The following is a 27738-nucleotide window of genomic DNA, read 5'->3' as shown; positions in this document are numbered from 1 at the left end:
TGGGCCCTCTTCTGAATACCTGTCAGGAGCCTTGCTGCGGTGTTCTGGACCAACTGTTAGTGGGACAGGGATGATTGACTAATTCTAGTGTACAGAGAGTTGCAATAGTCCAGAACAGAGGATATAAAGGTGTGGATGACTTTCTCAATATCTTTGAAAGAGAGAAATGGCTTAATTTTAGCAATGGTGTGAAGTTGGAAAAAACTAGCTTAAACTACAGCATTAAAGGGGAACTTCGGCAGATTTTTACCCGAGTCTTGATCGCTAGATGTCACTGAGTACTGTCGATAGGAAAAACAATGACCAAAACCGATGCTAGCAAACTGGAGTTCCTGCAGCTAATGGCCAGAGCTGCCCAGTTAGTTATAATACACTTCTTGGGGGCATATCCTAAAGAGTGCCTTTTGCTCCTCTTAACAGAAACAATAAGCAATTAAAATGTCTGTGCAACATGATCAGGGCCCTTACGTGACAACAACATGCGTTTTCAACTCATACATTGTGCAGAAACCGTTTAAATTCAAAGTTTACAAGTACTGTCACCTACCTGTTTTTCCATTGCTCGCATCACGAAAGCCCAGAAGAGTCGATCACGAGACTCGCGCTGAAGTCCCGTGGGAATTCAGTTGTTGTAGTGTGCAGATTGGAGCGTAGTGTGTGAAGACATTGACATTTTTGAGGGGGAAATAAACTTTTTAAACTTAAAGTTTTCGTCGCTAAGGCATGACTTCCGTGATCGACTCTTCTGGGCTTTCAGTGAAGCGAGCGATGGAAAAACAGGTAGGTGACAGTACTTGTAAACTTTGAATTTAAACAGTTTCTGCACAATGTATGAGTTGAAAACGCATGTTGTTGTCATGTAAGGGCCCTGATCATGTTGCACAGACATTTTAATTGCATTTTGTGTCTGTTAAGAGGAGCAAAAGGCACTCTTTAGGATATGCCCTCAAAAAGTGTATTATAACTAACTGGGAGCTCTGGCCATTAGCTGCAGGAACTCCAGTTTGCTAGCTAGTTTGGTCGTTGTTTTTCCTATCGACAGTACTTGGTGACATCTAGCGATCAAGACTCGGGTAAAAATCTGCAGAAGTTCCCCTTTAACTTGTTTGTCAAACTTAAAGGCGGAATCAAAAATCATACCAAGGTTTTGACATGTGGTTAAACAATGGTGGACAGGTTGCCAAAACTTGATGGATTTCATTCAATTTTAGAAAATTCTGAGCCATCCAACCCATTATATCCTTGAGACAATTCATGAAACTGATTAATCACACTTGTTTTTTAACTGCCAGATCACTAGATGTGTCCTCATAGTCACGTATTTTGCTCTTTCAGCCTTAACCACTTAATTATATTTGTGAAGATTGTGTCTCAATATTTCAAAGAAAATCTTAAGTTTGTCACACTTCCACTTTCGTTCTGATCTTCTGCACTATCTCCTTAAGGCTCTGATGATGTCGCTGAGCCAAGGCAGACCTTTAGGCTTAGGCTTTTTCTATTTAAGGGAAGCAACGGAATTCAGGATAGAAGAGCAGGTGGTGTTAAATAAGAAAGTAAGTTCCTCAGTGGTGAGAGGGGGAAGAGAGCCTCAGAGCACTTATTGGCAGTCAAAGAGTTAATGAAGCGGGACCAATGTACAGGGAGATGAGCTTTAGACAGAAAGAAAAGCAGAGGTGCGACAAATAAAACACTCTGATCTGACAGACAAGCATCAACTATTTCAATATTGCAGGTCAGAAAACCAGACGATAAGACTAGACCAAATGTATTGGCTAGTTTGTGAGTGAGTCCAGTGGGAAGAAGAGCAAGATAAAATGACTCAAACAGATGCATACATTCATTCACAAGAGGCTTAGTAGGAAAGTCACCAAGAATCAGGACTTGGTCAAAGTTAGGCATAGTGTTTGAGAGGAAGTCCACGAATTGGGTCATCAGTGGTGGTTTGTGTATTTTAGTTAGACTAAAGTGCAATTAAAGTGGGATTGACCACGCCTACTTTGATTAATTGCACCTCGAGGCTGAAAATGATCAGAGTTCACTAGGCAGCAATTAAAATGTTATTAACACACAGCGGCTACACCTTCTCTAGGATCTAGATCTTTTCTGCTAAAAAAGTTACAATCATCGAGACAGAGTTCCCCAAGTGGAGCAAGCCTTCAGTGTTCAACTAGATTTCCGTCATCAGTAAGAAGTCCAATCGACAGGCGGTGAAGAAGTCATTGAGGATGAAAGCCGGATGAGAGGATGAGAAAGAAACCTGCTAATGGAGTTTAGACACTGGTGGTGATGGTGATGAAGGAATGTATGAGAATGCTGGAGATCTGTATGTAATGGGCACTGTATATGTTAAACGGTGGCAATTTTAACCCCTAACATCATTGTTAAATTATAATACATTTGTGTGCAATGCATGCAAGCATGTGGAAAGGATATCAAAAGTCATCCTAAAGTGTCGATGGCATGCAAAAGAGTTTTTTGACAAAGGGTATAATTCTACCAATAATAGATATATTCTTACTTTTGAAACAGAGGAGTCAAGTCAATGCTGCCATTCATTTAAAAAGGAAAATCATTTGTATGCATGAGCATTGTGGGTTTAAATTGAAGTCAATTTAGGATGGAACCACAACCTCCTTGTTATTTAGTTGATAAAATGATTGCCATCATCTCTGACCTCTTAACATCTATAGGTGAGCTTGAATTGTTATCGCAGGATTTTATTAAGTATGTAGAGCATAATCAATGGCATTGCCAACGGCAGTGATGCTTTACAGGAATTATTGATTAGCTGTAACTAATAAGCCAGGTTGAGAAGTGAGGTGGCCAGAGGACCTCTGCCCCTGGCAGTGATCCACCATTTGCCACAACCTCTCAGTAGCATTGATGAGATGCCGCCTCTAGTCCAAAGTTATTTCTCCTTAATAGCCTTTATTGAGTAAATGACCATTAAAATCGAGTTTTTAACCCAACCACATAAATATCAATAGGCCATATCATGACAGAACTATGGTCTGGCTTTGTACAACTGAATCACTTTCGCAGAGACAACACTATTGATCTTTCTGTAAAAGGCAATGCTTTGGTGCACAGCCAGGACATGAGGCTTGGACACAGTGACAGTTGTACCTCCCACAAGTTACCTGCTAACTGCAGGACTGCTGCCATCACAGTGCACCAAAACAACAACAAGACTAGGGATGACTGGTCATCAGCACAGGATATTGTCTCCTTTGAAACACATTTTACTCTCTCCATGGTGGATAATATTTTCCAAATATACAGCCATTAAATATAACAATAACAATTGACACTACTTGCATTATTTGTGTTTTGTTTTCTGTCATTATATCCTGCCCTCCCCTTGCCAAGTTTGATCTCATTCCAGCTCTCTACCTGAATGGATGAAAACACAGTTTATTAGGCCTAAATTGAAATGCATTTTATTTGTTTGTCCAAATACGGTGGATAACTTAGCGTTACTGGCTTCTTCACCTCATCTATTTTGCCCAAGTCAACAATATTTGTCCATTATTGGTTGAAGAGCAACATTCTCAATTTGAAGTACTGCAGCAAATGAAAAATGTGCATACAGCAGAGTAAGGCTCATTAATGCGAAGAGTGTGTGAGTGAATGCAGTAGTCACATCAAGTGCTCTTTCAGGGAATGTTTTTTTAAATGATTTCCAAAAGTTGATCTCTAGCCCTGACACAGGGCTGAAGAAACCGTCACTCATTATTGGACCCAAAATACAGATTCATAGTCCCATATTTTTTTGACACAAAATACTTGAATTTTAAATCGGTGAGAAAGGGCAGGAAGCAAGACAAACAGAAAGACTTCATGTTCATAAAAGGCAGGACAAATTAATTGCTGTTGCACAGATAAGTGAGAGAAAAAGAAAGACAGGAAGACAGGATGTGTTCCTCTTGAACTCTTGTGAACAAGTACTGTGAAATGACAAAAATAAATTGAAAAAACATACAAACAAGCAAAACATTTAGTCCATGTTCAGATTCCTTATGATTACGTATTGGTTCTGATAAGCTACACATAAAACAGAATGTGAAACTATGCCATTTCAATCCCAGATTTAAATTTGATCTATTTTTCCTTGCTTTTTATTTTAATTTTAAAACAATATTAAATAAAGTACAATGCATGTTTGATATTGACGATACAGCATTAATGTCTCCTTGTTTTGACCTGGGATGCCCTCTTTCATCTAAACAGAGTAATTTTAAAAGAAATATGGGAACACAGTGAGGTGGTACATCATTTCCACACCACGTCTTCCACTAAGATAACACCCTGTTATCTGTTTGACAGTAATTGTCTATCACTTATTTAGGGATTAATCAGAATGGCAACAACCACATTAGCATTTTGTTTAAATTAGCTCTGTGATTCAGAAAATGTGCACATTTCGGTGTACATTGCAACTTCCTGTCTGCAGTGCACACTTTTATCACTTTGCAAAAGCATACATTTGATCTGAAATGCTAGTCCATACTAGTAATGTTTTAAAACTGAAGGTTTACCTGAGTGTTACCAATGTGACCATTGCCTTTCCTCTGCAAGGAAACACGCACTAAAGACATAAGCTCCATGTCTGTTTCCTGTGGCCCTATAGTACTATCAGCTAATCTTCCTGGCTGTCTGCACTGTGGATCTATTATTTGTAATGGCAAAACAATCAGACTTTATGGCCCAGCACCACATCTACTGGCATGGAGGCAACACGTAATTTAATACTCCAGGAATTGGCTCCACAATTTTTGCCTCTGGCTCTCCCACTGCATGCTCAATAGGGATGTAAATGCTGCTATGATAATGGCAATAACGAGGTTCATTGGAGCTAGTGATAAACTATGAATTGAATGGATGACCCAGGGGCAGTGTACCTCGTCCCTGTGGCTCACTGATTTACTGCAAAAGAAAGGCCTGTTTCATTATGGTGGGGACCAGTGGCTTGTATAAAAGAAAACCCAGTCAGTAGATTAAAACATAGTAGATGAGGGCAGTTTCACAAGCCTTTATGGCCATTATGCATTTAGGGCTGTTTTCCCTCGAGTATGTGTTCAAAGATTGATGGAATAACATTTTTGAATATCCAATTTAGCTTCAAGGTAATGCTAGAAACATCACTAAAGTGTTGTTTTTCATCTACAAATGACTGGCTGCAATGAAAGCACTTCAGATCCAACCCACTACAGAATTCTTTTTGTGCTGTTTAACCTCCACTTGCTAAGCATGTGTGCATGCAAAGACCTCAGAACCCAAATATAATTTTTGAGTGTGTGGACCGAAGAGCCTGTCTGTCAAGTGTCAGCTTTTGCTTTCTACATGTCTGCTGCTTCTTCTCTAAACGTAAGATCTTAAGAAGCCGGGCCTTTGGCTGTTTTATCATGGGACCTTTGTCAAAAATCTTGTAACAGTTGATGTTTATTTTATCAGGAAAATTTTAATTTGGCCAATTATGTTTTAAACCATCAGAAATTTTAACCCCATTATACTGTATGACTTTTTCTTTACTAAACATACTGATTGGCAGTGCTGTACGGTCTCTGACTATTCCATTGTCACAGACTGATCTTTGACTCGTTGGTATTTGCACTTAGATTTGTCTTGGACTGGAAATACTCTAGTTTGATTCAAAATCTACAACGGGTCAATGTCAATACAATCATATGCCTGGCTGCCAAAACTCACTCAACTCTTTTTCTCCTGTCTCGGTCTTGACTCTGTCTCTCTCATTTGGACTCGTTTTTGACTTAGACTCAAACCTTTTTTAACTCTGTCTCAACTAGTCCTGGTCTTGAACTCGACAAAGGTGGTCTTGACTAAAGTACTACTGATTAGATGTTTCATGCCAAGTGCATATTGCAGTGATAGAAGGTACAGTTCTGTGATGTTCACAATTTAAAAAGAATCAAGCAAAAAGGCTGGATGTAAGAAAAAGAATAGGACATTTCTATAGACAAGCTCTCACCAAACAGCCCTTTAACTATGCAGCTGAAAAATGCTATAGTACACTTCTTTATTCTGTAAACACCAATCTTAATTATATTAACATAAGTAGATTAAGATGTTTGCACTACATAACCAACCTACTTATTATCATAATTGCTTTTAAGACTGCAAATCCAATTTCAACACAGGCAGGTCCTCCACTTTGTCCTTTTCCTTGTTGTTTTTTCCTTCTATTAGCTCTTATTTATACTTTGCACACACTCCATTAAGCTGAGACATGACATGCAACTTGCAAAGTTTGAGTATAGTTTCAGCTTTGTAGCTTCTGTAATTTTGCCAGTGCACAATCACACTGTTATTATAACACAAGCCATAGTGGGTCCAATTATGTTGCTTGTTTTGTTGTTAACACATTCACCAGAACTTTAAAAGTTTTAGTCTGATCATTAAAGTGCCCACACTAATGAGGTAGAACAGTGTGGTTATTAGACAGGAAGAGAAGGTTGTTTAATAGCTTCCATTACAGACTTGGTTAGCTCACTCCATTATCCATGTGAACTCCATCCCATCCTACACCATTCATTTAAAAAGAGGGACAGAACAACAATGCAAAGCAAGTCCAGGAACATTGATCTTACCCTGCTGGAATCACGACTCTTTGACAACCACTACAGAGGCCATTTTTCTTCCAGCTATCACATTATAGGCCCACTATGATGTTCAACTGATCAGCAACATTTCCATTTGTCAAAGTATTTGCAGTGGCTCTACGCTGCATCACATGGTGATGTTAATTACTGTAGTGCTGCAAACATGTATCTACATTTGCATACTGCATGAACTGGTAAACTGCAATTAATTAAGAAATGGAGTCTTTATGAAGAAAGTTGAAGGTTGGTTATAAAGCACCCCTAATTGTATGTGCCTGTGTGTATGTGAGAATCAGGAAGGCAGAGACAGAGTTGAAGCATTGTACTTGATTTATTTGCACAAACAATGGAACCCCCCCCCCCCCATATCTAAATATGCATGTGTGCTCTGTGGTGGTTTGGAGGAGAGACAACATGGTCAACAATGCAACACAGCACTGGCTATGCACAGTGCAGGATACAGAGGATTATGTTGTGGAGCCAGTTAAGATTGTTGGCTGTTTGTTTTGGCAAGAACTTGACTTTTGTCATTTTAACATTAAAAATTTCCCTGAAGTATCAGAATGCTGAAAGAATACTTAAAACTGGGATAAAAAATTAGGTCGCAAGTGAGTCCCTCTATAAGGGGTTTCATTATCAGGTCACACATGTAGTTATTTGCACTTGCATTACAGAACAGATAATTAGCAAATTAATTAACTGTTTAATTGAATTGCATTATAGAATTAATGTTTTTTTACCTTGTGACATCTTGGGCATAACATGTTACACATTAGACAGCAACAATCACACATTTAATACATTTTACTGGCATTACATTAGCAGAACCAAAGTAGCACATGTCCCCTATATAGTATTTATCAAATGCATTTCAGTTTTAGATGATTTTAAGGTCCGTTACAGGTCACAAAAAAATATCACATAAAAAAAAAAAAGACTTATACTCTAATTAATTAAAATGTTTCCTTTGCTTGCTCTCTCATTTCTAACTCTGTTCTTTCTTCTCCCAAGCCTTTGTGCTGAGCTGTGCGTTCCCCAAAGAGCCTGCTGGCGGAGAAGTTTCTGTGACGCACCTCCATGCTGGCGGAGAAGCCTTCTTCCGCTGTTTCACGGGCTACAAGTTGCAAGGCCCCAAAATGCTTACCTGTCGCAATGCAACCACACCTTACTGGAGTGGAAAGGAGCCCCGATGTGTGGGTAAGTCAAACTGGTTCTTTGCCAGACACATGTTAGCTCATTTCCAGTAGGAGCTGTTCAGGGTAATGAGGTAGCCCCTTACTGAACTGCAACAACAAAGCAGCAAAAACTGTAATTACACAAAATTAAGTCTCTGTAACTGTAGGTCCTTACACCTGCAGGTTAATTGGTATGCTCACTGCTTTTTTTTTTTTAGATTGGATTTCTTTTTTGTATTATATTACCTTCTAGTAGTTAACAGACTGGGGGCAGACTTCTAAAGCAATCTTGTTTTCTTTTATAATTAAATTTGTCCAAATGGTTTCCTAAGAAACTTTATTAAAGTATGATTGAGTAATACTATTTAGAATCTGATAGAAGCCATTTCTACAATTAAAATGATGTGCAGAGTAAATCATTTTAAACACTCAAAAATGTGTGGTATATTGTAAGCCCCTTTCTCTGCAGCTTTCTTCTATAATGCAGGTGATTTTGATTAACGAAAGCTTTCACTACGTTGTCTCCTGCTGAGTTGATTAGTTACACTCAGAGGCCAAATGAGTGTGTTTGCATGTGATTAGCAGCACAGGGAGCTATTCTTTGGAGACAGGGCAAAACAAGGCCATTGGACCTGGCTGCCTTAATTAGAACTGGGCCGCATGACTATCCTTCTCCTGCTGGTAAAAGCTCATCTGCCAGTTCCAACCTTTCTCCGTGCCCGCCTGCAGCTGCTCTGAACTGATAGTGTAACTGCCGCCGTTTTGCTGTTCTCTTTACAAGTCCATCACACACAGTCACACACTCTTAGACCCAGGTGAGCTGCCGAGTGTAGTCCAGCCACAGTCCACTGGATATTGATGCAATCTCTGGTCAGACAGGGACTTTTCTCCAAAACTCCCAATACCATAGCTGGTGTCATTACTTTTCTCATCTAATCTTACCCTCCAACTCTTTGTCTTCTCCCTCTCTTTCTTCTCACATACAGCATCCTGTGGGGGAATGATAAAAAATGCCACCTACGGTCGTATCGTCTCGCCGGGTTTCCCTGGCAACTACAGCAACAATCTGACATGCCACTGGGTCCTGGAGGCCCCTGAAGGCCACCGGCTTCACATTCACTTTGAGAAGGTGGCTCTGGCAGAGGACGATGACAGGTAGTGTATGCACACTGCAAAACTCAAAACACACATTGAGGCGAGAGTGTTGTACAGTATGAATTTTTGTGTGTATGTGTGTCTTCAGCTAATAGATGGCACAGAGCTTTAAACTCATTCTCTGAATAACACCATGCCTGTGGATAGACCATTAAAATCCTCAAAGGCTATAAATAACCAAAATCTTTAGGGAGTGACAGATGAATTTGAAAGGACCTTTTATCATTATAATCCTTTAACAGTGTTCCATCAAGCGAATGAATTGAAGGGACTACAGAGGGTAGTGAGAGGTAGGGAACAGCAATTGCATTACATTTTTCACTAACTACTGATCCACATGGCTATTGTCACACATGGCCATTCACCTCATTACAGAATGGTGGAAAATGTTATCACAAAGTTATTACAGCCACAACTGGAACAGTGGGCAGCTCTCAGATAGCTTGTAACTTCTTTTAAAGGCTCACTTACATCTATTTTCATCTATCTTCCTTCTATTTCTGTGTTTTTAAGGCTGCTGATAAAGAATGGCAACAACATAGACTCTCCCCCTGTGTACGACTCATATGAGGTAGAGTATTTGCCCAATGAGGGCGTGCTCAGTACTGGACGTTACTTGTTTATAGAGTTCACCACAGACGGGACAATGACCTCCACTGGTGCAGCCATCAGATACGAAGGCAGGTTGATCATGCAGTTTGCAGAGTTTCCTAATAGACACACTGTACCTTGTCACCCTGCATTTGACACTTTTTTGTGTCCACAGCTTTTGCAAAAGGTATGTGCTACGAGCCCTTTGTGAAGTACGGCAACTTCAGCAGCAGTGACTCTACCTACGGTGTGGGTGCAGTGGTAGAATTCTCATGTGACCCTGGCTACACCCTGGAGCAAGGCTCCGTAGTGATAGAGTGTGTGGACGCACAAAACCCCCAGTGGAATGAGACTGAGCCGGCTTGTAGGGGTGAGTCAACAGATTTCATCCGCTAGGGTAATTGTGCGACGTTAAATCTTTTGAAAAATGTGCTTCCACTGGAGCAGAACTTAGAGGAAGATATGACTGACCTGAGGACCCAAGGCTTTTTATTGTCTACTTGATCACTGCAGGAGTCAGTGAAGTCTTTTTACTCAAATATTAAAAGACCACTGCCAGCTAACTATATCTTCCTAAGCTGCTCTACTCTGATCCATGATAAATTTCCTCTTTAAAATGTAACAATGATTTACTTTGACATGTGTGCTTGCAGGGCAGATTTTTAGAAGTGCTTAAGATTAAAAAGGCATACAATAGTTGGCCTAAGATGAACACTGCCACACTGCACAGACTGCGCGCCATACTAAATGCTGTACTACCCCTGAAACCTTTCTCTCTTTCTCTCTCACACACTTTCCACACATGAAACTGACCTCACTCTCGGCCTTTGTTGCCTGTATGGTCATTTTGCCAAACACTGAAATTGAAAAGCTCTCTAGTAAAGCTCGGTATAAGAAAATTTAATTTCTTCTCCTGTGGGTCATGGTCACCAAGCTGTTCAGTGGTAGTATGCAGTTTTATAAGGTCCATGTCAAGGAGCCTGCACATTCTATTGCAGCTGTATTTTTTAAGCATTACGACCATGTTTCCATTCTATGAAGTCACATAATTCTTTTCATTCAGCAAGTTAAATTGCATGCTTTGAAATTTACTTTGCTTGTTAAATTGATGTTAGTCTAAATTTTCTGTGTCTTGAAATCCATTACGATTTATATATGTTTCTCAGTTTTCAACCTGAGGTGTTTGTGTGTTGCAGCTGTGTGCAGCGGGGAGATCACAGACTCTGCCGGTGTGGTGCTGTCTCCTAATTGGCCTGAGGCCTATGACAAGGGGCAGGACTGCATCTGGGGCATCCATGTGGAAGAGGACAAGAGGATCATGCTTGACATCCAAGTGTAAGAGACTGCACTCAGGTGTAAGACTGAGAAATCCCACAGCGAGGTCAGCGAGGAGGTCAAATTGACCTCGAGATGTTAAAGACTCCATCTCCAGACACAAACATTCAGTGATGTTTCTCATCTTTTCTGTAACTCACATAGACATGTTACGACATGCACATGGGGAAGTGTTTCAGTGGTTGCAGTAACTAATTAGATTTTTTTCTCACCCGCTACATTAAGAATTCTGTGTAGCTTCCAGCTCGCTCTCTGACCAGATTAGCCAGTAAGCCTCCCTGCTCCTACTTCCCTGGTGTGTGTCTCAGAGTTGGCTTTGAAATGAATATGCTCTGGCAGTGAACTACTCTGAGCCACTTATCCAGCCTTCCCAACTGTAATTCAACACACATTCAACACACATGCACACAGATTGCAATAGACTGATGCACACACAAATATAGGCACACTGCATTTCTCCTTCACCCATCACTCTTACTGTATGTACTGTAACACCACACACGCACACGCACATACACACACCCAGGCTTTCTTATCCAAGTTATTGCTCCTAAGAGAAGTGTAAATGATCACATTTCTTTGTTTTCTTCATGTTACTCTCTTTAAAAACAAAACAATTCAAGTGTGTGCCTTAGAATTTTCGTCTTTGTCTGCTTATCTTATGGATTCATCTGTTTGCCTTGTTTTGAGAGTCATTCCATGAATATTACCATGAACATGGGATCCTGTAGACAACACAAAACTACAAGATATTTGTGTTATTGCCCAAAGCACTTGCACACAAGAGGGCAGAGAGAGGTTCCAATTAAACCAGTGGGAATACTGCCTGAGGCTGAAGAAAAATAGAGTCCCTGACAAATCTGAAACAGAGGGTACTATCAGCTATTGGTCATGGTGGTCATTTGTTTGTAGGCGTTTGCAAAAATACTCTTGCTGTAAGAATGAATATTCTGTATATCTCTGAACAGTTGATGAAATTAGAAAGTTTAATTATGACATGAGGTCTGGATGCTGTGCTTTTTTTTTTAAATAGAAGATTTTTTAATTACAATGTGTAAAAAACACTATGAGACATTTTAGTCTAGAAGTATTACTGCACTTAAATTTGGCTTTGTTGACTCATTAACAGTATTAGTAATATCAGTTTGGATTTAGATAAATTCTGTTGACAAATATACATTTGAATAACATTTATCTTATTGACATCAGATTATTATCATAAAACGTTGTATTGCATTACTTTATCAAGTATTTTTTTAGATGTTGCTGAATTTAGTCTAAAATAAACTGATTAAAATACCTCTGGGGGATACCTCACAGCTGTGAGCATATAGTTGTGTATGCCTTTGCATGGTCACAATGCACATAATGCCCCTAACTTCTTCTTTTATCTTTTAGGCTTACCACAACTGAGATATGAGCCACCACACAAATATGATCCACAATTCAAATGGGAATAATAGCATCAGAGGAAACCAATAACACGCAATGTCTGAATACAAGGCAGGGGTTTGTGTGACCCTGCTTGCCTCTCTGTTCTTTAGTTGGAGATTAAGTTTCAGTGATTAATGTCTGATATTGCAAGTCGACCAGTGCACCTAGGGTAAAAAAGATCAGAGGGGATTTTTTTCCCCCATGCAGAAGTAAACAAGTTTGATTTGAGGTAAACTGATTTTCATTCAGCGGTCAAGTCTTTTTAAATTGCACCAGCACTAAGTTTGTTTTAATCCGAACCACATGAGGCCGCTCGCTGTAAATTAATGGTGCTGTGGCCAGCTCTAGTTTATCTCAAGGTTGGTCATGCATGGCATTCATGGCAGTAAAAACCCACAGCTTGTGTGCTCCCTGCAGACCCTACCATTACCCTCATGTCTGGCCTGCGCATCTTGAGAATAGCATTCCTTAAGGCTCGGTCAACATGTAATTTGTGTGAAAGTGTTGTTTGTGTGCACGTGTTATGCATGTCGAAGTGACAAAAGGCTCTTGTGGATGAGAGCTGTCTCATTATAAGGGTGGGCACACACTTTTCCACATTAATGAGAATGTTTTCTGTATTATCATTCATCACTGTGCCTGTGCTGGCAATTACAGAGGAGCAGTGTGCATAATGAGGACTGATTAATTAATTTAGGCCAAACAGGAGGGCTGGCTCTTTGCTAATTAGCATGGAGCATGGCTCGAGCAAGAGCAGGAGACAAGAGGTTACAGCTGATATCCCCACCTGTGGAACTGAACAAGGTAAATGGTTCGCATGTGGATATCAGCATTTAGAGTATACTGTATCTAGAAATGTGTTTCACCTGTAAACATGGTGAGGACGTCTTTTTTTTTTTTTTGCAGTAGTAATGTTTATGTCAGTTTACTGAGCACAGAGACCTTTTAGATACAACATGCTGGGTTTATAGAGTCCTCTTGTGGAGACTCTGAGCATAACATGCCATTTGCAAGTCCACTTGTGCTGGGGTTATGTAGGGGCATGAACACTAATCGTTTTTTATTTGAAAAGATAACCTTTTTCACTGTGCAGAACAATTCAAATGTCCAATATGTCTATAAGATGTAGAAGGTTGCCTTTTGAAAAGCTTGACACTGAAAGCAATTTCCATTCTGTTAGAGTTACTGGAGATTTGCCGGGTCCCTTAGACTTCCCTTGACAGGTCAGTGAAGGTGACAAAATGCCTAGAGGCTTATACAAAACACAGCTGTCACCCCTTCATCTGCAGAATTGAGCTGATGCCATTGGTATGCAGAGGAGTCTCCAGAAATTCTCTAAGTCCTTTTTCAAACAGACCTTTGCAAACACCCATGCCTCTTCGGTGGAGAAGATATATCACATTACACAACTCTAAACAAGTATTGCCTTTAAAGTTTTTGGAATTAACTATGTTAAAGCCAGTCTTACACCCTCACACATCACCATTTTAACATCACCTTGGCTAGTAGTAGCTCACATTAGTCTTTATTAGTCATCCAGGCTCTGTCCAATCACAGGAGAACAAGACTCCAGTGATTTTTTTAAGTTGAGTGTTGAGTTTCAGCGATATTTTGATTGTCTGCTTGGCGGCCAATTTTATGCTCTCACAGCAACACACAGGAGCAGAGTGCCTGTCACCAAGTTTAAATTTCTTGACTGCTTTCCTGTCTGGAGGGGAAACCATTAAAGGAGCCAGGTGGGATGACATTTGGGTGGAGCGGTTGCCAGGTTGCTACATAGAAGGCAGTTGAGCAACCTGTAGTGACTCACCACAGAGTGCTGTGTAAGTGTGGACTGAAGGCACAGTGTGTTTGGCATTCTTCTGTATTGTCACCAGCTTTATGAAAACACTTCAAGCAGAGAGTGGAGCGAATGGATGGGGTCAGAGGGAAAATTTAAAACCAAGGTTGACAGCAGCATTCTCGATGAGTCACAGCGACAGGGGAGACTATTTAGGAACCCACACAGGAGGAAAGGTTACTGTGTGTCAAGTGGTGCAGTGTGCGATTTGCTAGTGCTGTTGATTATAAATCTGCTGTTTTCGGATATGGCTGATGGCCTTGCATGTTGCCCAAAATCAGACCAAAATTATTGTTGTTAGTTCTGAAGTAACTGCGGGTGTACATTTTTCCAAAAGAAGAAGGTCAGTCCTGGAAAGGTAATTTTGAGGTGGATATCAGCTGTGTGTCTCAGCAAGTCAGGAAGAAAAATCGGAATTTGGCCCCAGACCCACGCCTCAGTGGAAAGTGTGAAGACAGATTCTAATTCTGTGATCTCTCCATGATGAAGATGAGACACAGAGAAGCACAGTCTCAATCTTGAGCAGCATTGACTTCTGAAAGATAAAGAATTGAGAGCAGATTTCACCATCAAGAACAAAAACATGTTTGTGGTATAAAGTTATCAGTAAAGGATGAAGATCAGTGGCAATGCTATTGAGCTCTATCTAATATCAGATTAGTTAAAGAAGATAAAGAATATGGGTTGTTGTATTGATAAAATACACCAGTGTGAAGGAGAGTAGAATGCTTTACAATAAAAGCAGTCAAAAGTAAGAACTAGACTAATTGGGAGAATTGCTAACCTGTACATAGCAAAGGGGATCAGCAGGTGCTGTATATTTGTGTTGAGTTCGATGAAATGCAGAGACTGGAGTTAATCACACAGTAAGATTGCCAACTGACAGTACCCCATCCCTCCTTCTAGGTTAGTCTGAATGCACAGGGGGAGATAAGGGGAAATACAGTGCAATGATAAGGTGGATAGCCTTGTTGACATGAGCAGCAAGTGAAGGATAGAGCTTGAATAGAAGTGAAGTGAAGTGTGAGATGTGGAGATGCAAACACCATTGGCTGCGGTTTTCGTCTGTGGACTTGGACACCCCCGTTTTATTGTGACAACTGTGACACTACTACTCCTACTGCTAATAAAATCCCCATCGTCTGTCACCCGATGCAGCCACTAAGTGTGAGCAGGGTACATATTATAGATTGAGGATGCTTCAAATAAGATGTGACAAAAATATACCTAACAAAGAATGTAAGAGTAATAAAACGTCATGGGCTTATTGTCTTATGTTTATTTCCTTCTTCTTTTTTGATCACTGCACACACAGCATTTCCACATATGCATGCAAGTGTTCTCCATGGCTGTCTGGAAATGGAAACTGGCATTGTCATTCCTGTCACTTCTATCCACAGCCGCTGATTGTTAGAGAACATGGAGGTGTAAATTGTCCCCATAGCTGTCCAACTAACCGGAGGGAGTACCATGTCACTCAGCACCTCATTTCATTCTCATTCATGCTGCTGGCATCTATTATTTGTGTCCATCAGGAGAAGCTGGAATTTAGTTCTGTCCAAATTTCAGCACCAGCACACTGCACAAACAGACAGTGGAATAAAGTCATGTTTTTGTCTCAAATTTGTGCCCTCAGGGACTTGCTAGCCTTAACCAGGGAATTCACCTGTGGGTGTAATTATTGGTTAAGGCTTATAGTCGACATAAATCACATAAATAGGTAGAATTTGTTCCTAGTCTGGATGAATATACCTGAAGTGGATGCATTTAATTGATTTTAACTGCAATGTGTTTCTACTCAGAAGTGACATGGAAACTCTGTGGGGGAGGTTAGATTGAGGAGAGGTAAACAGACTAGGGCCATTAGCTTCCTTCTATTATCATAAAACTCTGTCAATCACATTTAAACCACATCCTAGACTTCTACTGCTGTCTTTGTTCCCACAAAAATAAAAAAGGTAGTTAGTCTGTGCATGTTTGAATCTCATATTCAGTGATCATGGGCTCTGATGGTCAATCTGAGAATGCCAGAGGAAGGGGAAAAGATATCAGAACATCAGTGAGGTCACGGGCTAGTCACCATAAACATAGAAACAGTGGATTACGGAAGATGAAATAGAGTTGTTAGAGAAGTAATTTAGGCAAGAAAATCCACCGTCATTCATATGGAACTGACAAAATGAAAAATCTGAGAAAAAATTAAAAGTACAAAAAAGTACAAATTGATAGAAATAAGAACAGAGGGAAATAATAACACTCTGGCAATTTGCATGTAAGATTTGCTTCTGCTACATTGTTGGGAATGCATGATTGTATTGTGTTGTACACTTAGCATTTCTATTAATATATACAGTATAGGCACCCAAATGTTTTACCAAACAATTTTCCATTTTTGTGTTCTCCTGCAGACTGTTTTTCTTCTTGGTGATTTTTTTTGTCCTTGGTTATCCATTTTAATTAGTTGGTTCCTAGGATGCAGACATAGGAAGGCTTTCTTGACAAAGATTGACCTCTCTATGTGGTCTTATTCTAGGTTCATGTTGATTGCCATGTGATCTTATTGACGTAAATCACCCGTCAGTAACTCTGAATATGTCTCTCGGATGCTGTGTGACTTTTTTACCTGCAACCTTGCTAGGAGTGTATTTCAGGGCTATTCTTAAATCAGACAATAGCAAATTGTCTCAGAACCCCCATTTATTTATTTGTGAAATATTTTGACTTTTGACCTATCACACAGCTATCTTTAAGTATACACAAACATAAAGGATCACAACTGAATACTAGATGACAAGACAGAATAGATATCTTTGAAAAGCCAAAGTAAATCAGTGACAAAGAGAGATAAATCCAGAGGAAAATTCAATGATGATTTGATAACAACGTGTGATCAAAACTACAAGCGAGGGACCCTTAATGCATTAATGAAAATTCTGCAAAGGAATCGAGAGAAGCTGTGAGGTTTATCAGTTACCATTTTGGGAATACACTGGTCTCCCAAAAATTGTATGTGCGCTTCATTAATTTCTTGATCGTACACACTAAATGGTGAGGGGGAGCTTATGCAGGGGACAGGTGACATAGCTATAAAAGCAGTGCTCCTACCTAATGGCATTATTCTATTACTGCTAAGTTCTGTTCAGTACACCTATTGAATATTAACACAAAACTATCGGCCAATCTGCACTGCTATTCTGTCCCCCTGTGCTTAAGGCACATAAAGAGCAACGAGTTTCTCTAAAATTACCTTGGTCTCAGAAACCATAACAGTTCTCAATTTCAGCAGATGGGCTGGAAATCTCACCCACTACAGAGACAAAAATGTTTTTTATCGATTGATCAGATTGTGGCACTATAACTTCAGATGTTACATTTTGGCCTTTAACATTTGGACCTCAGAAACAAAATCATTTTTATTTATTCATTTTTTATTTTTACTCCTACATTTTTTGAGCAATCTACATTCAATTGTTTACATAGCATAGCTGGACCACTCGGGATATAACTTGTTTTTCAGATTTTGATAGTCCACATAGTTTTGAAATTATACATTTTAATACCATGGTCTAGGTGAATACTCTATTCTGACTGCAGGGTGTACATTAATACCTGATGTAGGACACCTACTAAGTAGTTCCAGTGAAACTGCCACTGTTCTAAATTAGTGTGCTGAAATAAATGTAATGACAACAAAATCTTTATTTCTCATAAATATACACCAATCAGCCATAATGTTATGCAGCCCAGTCGCAACAAACTGTGATGTACTGTGTGTTCTGGCATCTTTCTATCAGAACCAGCAAACTGTTTCAGCAATTGCATCAATGAGCCTTGGCCGCCCATGACCCTGTTTCTGGTTCACCACTTTTCCTTCCTTGTAGCACTTTTGATAGGTACTGACCACCGCAGACCGGGAACACCCCACAAGAGCTGCAGTTTTAGATGCTCTGACCCAGTCGTCTAGCCATCATAAATTAAACATAATGGCAAATTAAATTTACCATACGTAGTGTTATTGACTTTTAATATTGCTATCATATCAAAGCTCTCTCATAGAGCCCTATGTTTAACAAGAAGACAAGCTAGCTATCCAGCCATGTCATTGTCCCTAAATCAAGGGCTCACAGAGCCCTTTGGCTCAACTATGAGCTATGTGTCATTATGATGTCGTAGGGAAATGGAAGGAAAAGCCTCTTTTACTCAACTACTTAGCCATTTACTCCATTACTGAGTAATTTACTGGGCTTTCTGGGAAGCTGGGGACTGAACAGCAATCTTCTGATTATGAGACAACATCTCTTCCTCTATTTGTTGTCATTATTTTCTATAATCCTGGTTGTCCGCTTTTTGTATAGGTGTAGTGACCTAGAGGATAATGGTATATTATGCTCATTTTTGTAAATATACACTTTATAGTACATATTCATCAGAGCAATGTGGGGGACTGAAAAGGCATACATCATGAATTATTTAGTGTTTACTTCACATTAGATCCATCCAGTATAAACAGAATTATTATTTCCCAAGGACTGCTGACATCGCCTTATGCCATCAGCTTTTGCTTTCATCAGCCAAGAAGGATACCAGTTGCTTAACTCTTAAAGCTCTGAGCAAAATACTCAGCCATCATACCACATAACCAAAGACATGGGACATAGCTGTACTTTATAGAAAAAACCTTAATTCATATCACCAGGAAGAAATGTAACCACTTATTTTATGTCTGTTCTAGTCTCCATGTTGGCAAGAATGACCTGCTGACCTTCTATGATGGTGATGACCTGACAGCGAACATCCTGGGCCAATACAGTGGCACACGGCCACACTTCAAGCTCTATACCTCCATGGCTGATGTCACAATTCAATTTCAGTCAGATCCTGCCACCAACATCTATGGCTACAACAATGGTTTTGTGGTCCACTTCTTTGGTAAGATTGTGGTTTTCTTTTTGTATGTTCAGCTATGGTTGAATAAAAAATACTACTTAATTTTCTTGGTTAACTGAAATCCATAACTTTATCTTAGAATTAAATGTAATTAAATGTATGATGACAAAAAACAAAACAAAGAATGGTTAAGTGTGAAATATAAAATTTTACTTGTACCTAAAACCCTGCAGGTTAGCAATTGGAAAAAAAAGTCTATTTATTCCTCTGTCTCTTTGCCTCTTTCTCTCGCTGTGCCTCTGCCTGTCTTCTGGCTTATCCCAGGTGCACAGGATTTGATAACAACAAACATGAACACACAATAATAGGGTACTTCAACATCAGCTGGTTTTGCCCATTTCTTTGTGTTCTTGGCCATGTATGGTGCAGTTAGGGAGGCACAGATTGACTGGTGCCAAACCACATGCTGTGTTCCTCCCAGCAAACATCACAAACCTCTATTTACATTCTCTCTCAAACTGCTGCTGTTTAGTGCACACCAAACAGACACATTTGCAGTTGTATTCCCACAGACAAGGTCATCTTGTGTCCTTTCACAATCTTGATCCTGTATACAAAACAGCATTATTGAGGTTTATCTGCATTCCCAATACCATCGTCTTTTCTTATTGTGTCAATAAAAATAATTAATGTATCGGTAATTCAACATTTCCCATTCTGCATATCTTCTCTCCCACCAACACAACGCAACACTAACTGCTCCAACGCCAACAGAGGTGCCGAGGAACGATACCTGCTCTGAGCTGCCGGAGATCACCAACGGCTGGAAGAGCACATCTCACCCTGACCTCATCCATGGCACTGTCATCACCTACCAGTGCTACCCTGGATTTGAGCTGGTAGGCTCTGAGATCCTCATGTGCCAGTGGGATCTCACTTGGAGCGGTGACGTGCCAAGATGTGGGGAAGGTGAGAAGAACCATGCAAAACTTCGTATTTTGACCATTTTTTGACACATGGAGAGCAGAAGAGTCAGCCCTCAGTCATATAGTCTGTGAATATTTTGGCTTCAGTACAGTGAGGAGACTGGATTACATAATAAAACTTTTATTCTCTTAGTAAATTTATTCTGAACATGCTGCAGAGGAAAGAATGTAATGCCTGTTCAGTTACTCGAATAGAAAGCAAACTGTATATAGTAGACACAATTTTAAAAAATGTCAAATATACAACATATTCAAAGGAAATTAGTACTGGATGGAGATTGGTGATACAACGCAGAAAAAAGACTTCATATTTTAACGTGGCTGATTCACAATAGCAAACTCTGATACAATGGTGGGTCATATTTTGATTGGGTGCCAATTAGCAGGCGTTTTGAAGCCATTGTAAACTCAAGTGTCGACGCAGGCCTTGTTTTAGCCGTCTAATACTACTAACTAACATTCTGCCAACGTTCCATAGTATCATTGGTTGCAACTGTGATTTGTGAACTTAAAGGAAAGCTCTTAAAGGGAAAGTCACTTAAAGAATTTTATGGCTGTGTAAAATCTGATGATCTGAGGATTTGCCTCAAGTGATGTCACTTGAGTCAGCATTCAGCATATCAGTTGATTCTGTTTAGAGGTCGGTAGCCACCTCCTCATCTCTTCTTGAGACTAGTAGCTAGAAGTTGCGGTTGAGTTGCATTTTGGATAATGTAGGGACCTGGTTTGGACAAGGAAGAGGAATATGTGGAATAAAAAAGATGATATCTCTAGTTCTGCAGCATCAAGGAGTTCAAAGCTGTAGCAGTACTGTACTCTTTTAAAACCCTTTTCCATACTGTGAATAGTGCTTAATTATCTTATGTGGCATTAAAACAGGTCCTTGAAGTACCTACAGTATTAGGAATTTACCTGTGCACAATCTGTCATTTATCCTAGAAAAGTAATAATATAAAAATAATGTAAATAATTATTTTGCTTGTTTAAACTACCAACATCACCAATGGAAATGATAACAAATCATCGTTTGTTTTGGTGATGCACCAGTTATGACATGTCAGGACCCTGGAAATGTGGAGCACAGTCATAAGGTGATCACGGGAAGCCGCCTCACCGTTGGATCGACAGTGCAGTTCATCTGTAATAAAGGCTACGTCCTGTCTGGCAACAGCCTCCTCACCTGCTACAACCGAGATTCAGCCACACCCAAGTGGAGCGAGAGGCTTCCCAAGTGTGTCCGTGAGTCACATAATTCGGAAACACACATGGACACACACACACCACTGTTCTTTGAATATATGATTTAAACATGTTGTGCTTGAAGGTGCCAATTAGAATTTTGGTTTATTTTTTGCCAAATCATGCGTCTGTAGTTTCAACATACAAAACTGAAGTGAATAGGGCTACTTTACTTTCATAAAGTACAATGTACAAATGTGAGTGAGTGAGTATTTCTGTGACCTAAGATATTGTCCTTCCTCTCAGCTGAAAAGTATGAGCCATGCAGGAACCCTGGTGCTGCCTCCACTAGTGTGCAGAGCTCTGAAAAGGCGTTTTACCAAGCAGGGGAGATGCTGACCTTCTCCTGCCACTCAGGGTATGAGCTTCAGGGTGACGCCACCATCTACTGTATCCCTGGACATCCGTCGCAGTGGAATAGCACTCCCCCTGCCTGCAGAGGTGAATTATGCTCACACACTGTAGCAAGCTTTTCAGCTTTTACAATTCTCCCAACATTTGGAAATACAATACGACCTGGACCATATTATGTGCCATTGATTTTGTTGCTGTTTGTGAATGCAAATACTTTGCTTAAATGTAATACATGCGCTGTACGCTGTGTTACACAACTCTAGTCCAAATACTGACTAACTGCATTTGTGTCTTGGTAGCATCCTCAACTCAATATGTGAACGAACGCAGGCTAGATGGTGAGCTGTGCATCAAAACATTGCAGTATAAATATTAATATTTCTCTTTTGTGCAGTAAGAAATAACTGATTTGTGTGTTTTTTCCCATCTAGTTGTTAATATGGATTATGGCATGGAGGGAACCAATATTGCCCTTGCAGTTTTTATTCCAACTGCAATCATCTTGGTGGTTGTCCTTGGGATTTATGTCTACTTTGCCAAGTAAGTAACAATTTAAAACTTTATTTATTTCACTTGGAATCAAATAAGCCTTAACAGGATGTTCTTTGTTTCCCTACTGTTTACTCAGACTCCAAGGGAAGTCTATCAGAATGCCAACATCCTCGCCACCGTATGACAACATGACAGAAGAGTCAGCTTTCGACAACCCTGTGTATGAGTGCGGAGTAAGTACAGATGTCATGAACATGCGAGACGTGGATTCACAGAACACCAGTGTGCTGTCCTGATCCTTTCCCATCTGGCTGCCATCCTGTCATCATCTCATATTTCACCAGCAGAGGGCTCCCTCCGCCTCACCTTTCATCACCTCATCAATCATCAGTAAAAGCTAGTGGTCTTAGCTGATGATGTTGCTCTTAAGAATATAAAGGAAGGACACTTTACCTCACCTCACTGTGTGGTCAGAGGTCAGTTTTCTTCCTGGATTTCCATACATCATCCACCTGGAGGAGTGAGAGTGACATGTTAGGCTTGCAGTCCATCATTCTCATTGTGGTATGACATCTCTTACCCATGTCATATAAATGTATCATGTTGCATGCTGCAATCACAGTATTATTCATTCATAGATGTACCTGTGCTAATTGTATCACAAAGATAGAGGAGGCCATATAGCCATAGGCTTCTATGTGAATGTATGGATGCACGACATCTCCTGTTTGTTTTTATTTTCATGTACTGGTCTCAATTGTGACTGGAGCGTCCTCTCATCCTTTTCCCCCTGCTCCTTCAGCACTGGCAGTCTCATTCTAGATACTAAACCCTGTCAGTCTGTCAACCTTGGCTGTACTGCTGAAGAACTATGAGGTGAGATCTTGCTGAGGGCATATCTCACTCACCTGAGTCACCTGTCTGTCATGTTTTGACTACCTCTCCCAACCTGCACACACATTCTGGTTTTAATGCAGCATAGTTTTCTACAAATCCTCCAGTCATTCTGCTCTTTCTTCTACTTTGATGTCTAAAACCACATTTCTGTAATTACAGACTATGATAGGTACACAGAACCACTGGATAGAAAGAATTTGAAACACAATGCTAGTGCAGTCCTGGGATATATGGCATACACATCTTGTTTGTATACACCTAAAATAATGGATAAAAGATTAGGAGAGATTTCACATGAATGAAAACTTTATACCTATATGTTTCTCTTTTTTGGTACGATGACAATTGTATATGTGTGATTGTAACATCTACATTACATGCATACTGGTCATATTTAGTTTTATGTGTTTTAGTGTCTTTAAAGTGTTTACCTTATACAACTTATTATTTTGTTAATTGCATGTTTCTTAAGAAAAGATTGATGTAATAACTAAAGTTGCCAACAGATAAATATACAAAAAATAAGGAATAATTGGGAAAAAGAAATGTCAGACTATAGTTAAAACCTGATCCATATGGTACCACTTTCAAAATACTACAGATAGTGTTTTTTTCCTGCAGTAGTCATTAGTTCATGTGTTGTTTATCATTTGTGAAAATTTCAGATAATAAATGGTAATGGCAATTAATAGTGGTCCACCAAAGTAACATATCCAACACTTTCTATTGTCAGTATGTAATTAGTTCTGTTTCTGTTGTGTTCATACCAAATTCTTGTTAAGGCACTGTTTTCTCATTTCAGGTTAATCAAAATGTACAAGACAATACTGATAAACAGTATTTCTTTCATAATAAGTCATTATTATGCCAACACTATAAAGTACATGCATTTTTCTACCCTCACAGGTCATTTTGCATGTATGACAAATCAGAAAGACACAATTGCAAATTAAAAACATATATTTGTTTTTAATATTTCAAAGTTTATCTGTTGTATTGTAAATGTTTCTTTGTGCATCACAAATTGTACAATCCTCCACCATTGTGATTCCATTTTAACGGATATATTTGTCTGATCTTTACAGGTCAAATGAAAAAGATTAAGAGGTGTCCATTTAGAGACCTTAAAGCAAGAATTGCTCAAGCTTTGCCTTTTGGGACCCTCTCTGCACTGCTCATCTTTTCCTCCAACCTTTTTGTTCCCCAATGATTTCTTTCCATTTTCCCTTTGTGTGGATTACTGTAAATATGTCTTTCTTTCGACGGTCAAATCTGTGAGTCTGTGGATCACCATGGTGATATTTTTATAAAGTAAATTGCTGATGACCGTTGGTGATTGTATGTTTTTGAGTACTTTTTGATGCCCCAAGCCAGTAGCAATTAGAGATTGAGGGAATTTGATTGTTGAGATCTGTTGGATACAAATTCTCCATCACCCAACACTCTTTGGAAATTTGCCATCATGACTTTCTTTTCTTTCTGTGTACGGGTCTGCTATTTGTAAATAAACTGCCTGTCCAATATGAGTGCCTCACGACTGACTATAACCTGAGAAATCACATGTGAAAATGTTTGTAAAACTGGATATTTCGTTTTAATTTTGTATTTGCAGGCCTGACATTCTTAGCACTCCACAGTGTTCAGTCTTTTCCATCACACAGTTTCTCTTCAAGACATAAAAACAAATGATGGCGGATATTTTCCTGCTTGCTGATGTGTGTTCCCAAGAGCATAGCCTCAGAGGATTTCTCAGATACGCATAACTTTGTTCTTATGTCTCACTGTAAAGTCTGCCTCAAAGTATAAGTAGCAATTTGTTAATTTGTGTATGTTCCAAAATGTGGTTGCACCTCAGCATTAGCACACCCTGAGATAAAACCCTGTGATAATATACAGTAATCACATGATTGACCTAACTTACTGGTGCCGGCTAAAATAGATCCTTATGTAACAGACAGGTTTTTACTTTGGGTCACATTGTTGTGGTGCATCTGCTTGTGTTAAATTTGTAGATAGACCTCATATCCTTTGTGCATATCCTTTATACTCCAACAAATATTTCTTTCAGCAGCGCAGCTGGTGAAACCACACCCAGGAAACCAAATCACCTTCAAATATCTATATAATCCTCTGGTTAATAATAAAATGAATTGTTGTTTAAAGTATTGTCATTGATTCATTCATGGAAAAATAGATTTTTTGACGATTGTTAAAAACTTCCAACAAACAAATTAAAACCAGCTTTACCTCACACAATAAGCTATACCTGAATGTAAACAGTGGTTTATATTGTTTGAATAACCTTCTCAGGTGAGTGTTTGATTAATAATTAGCCTAATATTCACATCCAGTTAAGATCTAGTGGATTTGGAATGCTTTAAATAGACATACATTTAAAAAATTGACATTTTACATGTCACAGTAGGAAAATCACAGGTTGAACTGATAACAATGTCTGAATTCTATAAAGCTATTCTGGTTTCTGCATGCCTGCTTACTGCAACACCTAAACTGAACAGAACCATTGCTAAAGTTATAAGGGACACCTGTGCTTTTCTTACTGTGACAAATCAAAGCACCTGCTGTGAAAAAGACCAACTGGAAATCATATATTATCTAACAACACTGATTCCTATCCCAGGTGTAGCAGGTGACTGGATAGATTTAAAATACTCATGAAATGATGAGCTTGAATTAGAGGCGGCAGCATAAACACCAGTAGCATAATGAATTTCTACCATGAGTTGCTGGAACCAATTATCTCTGTTTAAATGACGCATGTACTCTATGTTAATATTCCAGTGAAACACATTGCAAACAGTGTGTGAACAATATGAGTGGGTGGACCAAATTAAATGTGTCATACAGTTGTTTACCTCTAGATGGCAGCATGATAACAAGTAGGACATGAGGCAAGGCCTTTGTTATACTCATATTCATTCAACTTATATTTCTGCTTTATTTCATACAGAATCCTATTAATCTCTGTACATTAATGTCTTACAACATTTCTCAATCTGTCAAGACACAAAAATAAGATTGAACGGTTAATTACACACAGAGAGAGGAGAAATTCTTGGTATTGTGGGACTAAATTTAGACTGTAATGAAGGTACCTCAGACTGCACTGAAGGTATCTCAGACCATATACAGTTCAGATTTCCAAACACTTACAAATGAATAAGATCCTGAAAGAAAATAATTGGCCTCAAACTATTTTATTTTAGCAAGTAACATTAGCAGGCAACAACCTGCCTTTTTCACACAATTAAAGTGGGGTTAGGTTTTGGTATGGTCACTAGTTTTGTGAGACAGGGGGTGCAGTAGCAGCATTAAACTAAGCAGTTTCACACATCCAGATTTCACATAGTTGGGTGTCTTAAAAGGGACTAAGATTTTTTGATATCATAATTTAACAAATAATATATACATACACACATATATGTAAATAAATAAATAAATATATATACACATATATTAAATATAAATGTATATAAATATATATATATATATAAATTTGCACATTCTACCTTATTTTTGTTTACATAAAAGTAGCAGAAGGTACAGTGTATATGTTAGCAGGGGCTGTCCTCCAGATTATTCTTTACCAGACTCTGGCCCTCTGGTTTAATTTCTCCGATGGAAAGTTCTAAAAAATGATAAATCATATGAAATGCAGCCAAAAGGTTTTATGACCATGTCAAGGTTTATGTTTTTGTTCCTGTGTTTGTGTGGGAGCTGGTTTGTCTCAGTGAGTCGTTTGGGGGCAGTCACCCGAGGTTTCAGCTGAGCTTTCACTCTGATGCAAGGAGGCACCGAGCAGTTTGAGCCATTAAAATGTAAATTTCCTGTGCAGTCAGTCTTGGATGACGAAAAAGGACCACAACTGAGGATCTACTAATGTGTCAGCTCATTCTCTCTTTGTCCATGTTAATCACTGACAGACTGACTCAATGTCGGCCGTCACAGAAAATGAAGAATGTGGGGTAATAAAAAATTGAGGGGTAATAAAAATATATAATAAAGCACAAATAGAAAAATAAAACACTGATTGTTTTAATGTTGGCTTGTAATTGCTGTTGTTTTGTGTTTTTTTGAGATTCAAGAAGTGATTATATGAACTTCATTAATGAACTGAAAGCTTGCATTTAATGTAACTGCATTAAGTGAAACCAGTTCCAACTTTTTTACATTACAAGTATGAAACCACCAATGAAAATAAAGATATCTATCGGACCAACTGATAATTATTAAAATAATTGATAGCATAAATAGCAAAGGGTGAACAACAAACAGCTTGTGATGTAGACCTAAAAATAAAACATGACACACATGACTGGGTAGTTTCAAGGTTTTTGGATTAACATCATAAGACGTCTTTATGTGGCAAGTTGGCATACTGATTATATAGTGGTGTCAAGAACCATGGTGGAAAATAACATTTCTATTTGCAAGTAGGTAAATGGAAAAAATAATTATAAATTAACTTTTACTATGCTGTTATACTACCCACATACCTTATGAATCTTGCAGCTCCCCAGTGAAACCAAGCTCTAGAGTCTAAAGCTTCACATGCATAACACCGTTGATGATGAGGATACTGGACGTGTCAGCAGATGATTAACCAAAATGAAAGGCAACCATTATATAAATCCATTTTAAATCTATCTATCAGTCATCAGAATGAGTGGGCCTCATTGACATCAAAGAGGGGTTTGTTTTATTAAACTGCC

The 27738-nt window shown here is 39.1% G+C and overlaps 1 protein-coding gene across 6 annotated transcripts in view; it reads left to right on the top strand.

Moving 5' to 3' along the window:
* The window catches only part of LOC127364444 (seizure protein 6 homolog), an 88934-nt gene extending 63767 nt beyond the window's left edge, over window positions 1-25167 (top strand). Inside the window, exons 5-18 of one of the 6 annotated variants that reach the window (XM_051402003.1) lie at window positions 7632-7817; window positions 8782-8950; window positions 9464-9630; window positions 9717-9911; window positions 10738-10876; window positions 18883-19079; window positions 19812-20006; window positions 21071-21262; window positions 21509-21703; window positions 21916-21954; window positions 22048-22156; window positions 22245-22341; window positions 22911-22984; window positions 24091-25167. In XM_051402003.1, the coding sequence (XP_051257963.1) occupies window positions 7632-7817; window positions 8782-8950; window positions 9464-9630; window positions 9717-9911; window positions 10738-10876; window positions 18883-19079; window positions 19812-20006; window positions 21071-21262; window positions 21509-21703; window positions 21916-21954; window positions 22048-22156; window positions 22245-22341; window positions 22911-22937 (1907 nt within the window). In that variant the 3' untranslated portion in view covers window positions 22938-22984; window positions 24091-25167. Of the gene's footprint in view, window positions 1-7631; window positions 7818-8781; window positions 8951-9463; window positions 9631-9716; window positions 9912-10737; window positions 10877-18882; window positions 19080-19811; window positions 20007-21070; window positions 21263-21508; window positions 21704-21915; window positions 21955-22047; window positions 22157-22244 lie in introns of all 6 variants that reach the window. The other 5 variants (XR_007885025.1, XR_007885026.1, XM_051402004.1 and 2 more) reach the window with 5 other exon arrangements.
* Window positions 25168-27738: the final 2571 nt, after the last annotated feature.

This window comes from Dicentrarchus labrax, unplaced genomic scaffold (assembly GCF_905237075.1).
Source record: "Dicentrarchus labrax unplaced genomic scaffold, dlabrax2021, whole genome shotgun sequence".
NCBI lineage: Eukaryota > Metazoa > Chordata > Actinopteri > Moronidae > Dicentrarchus > Dicentrarchus labrax.
This window is presented reverse-complemented; position numbering and strand designations above follow the sequence as displayed.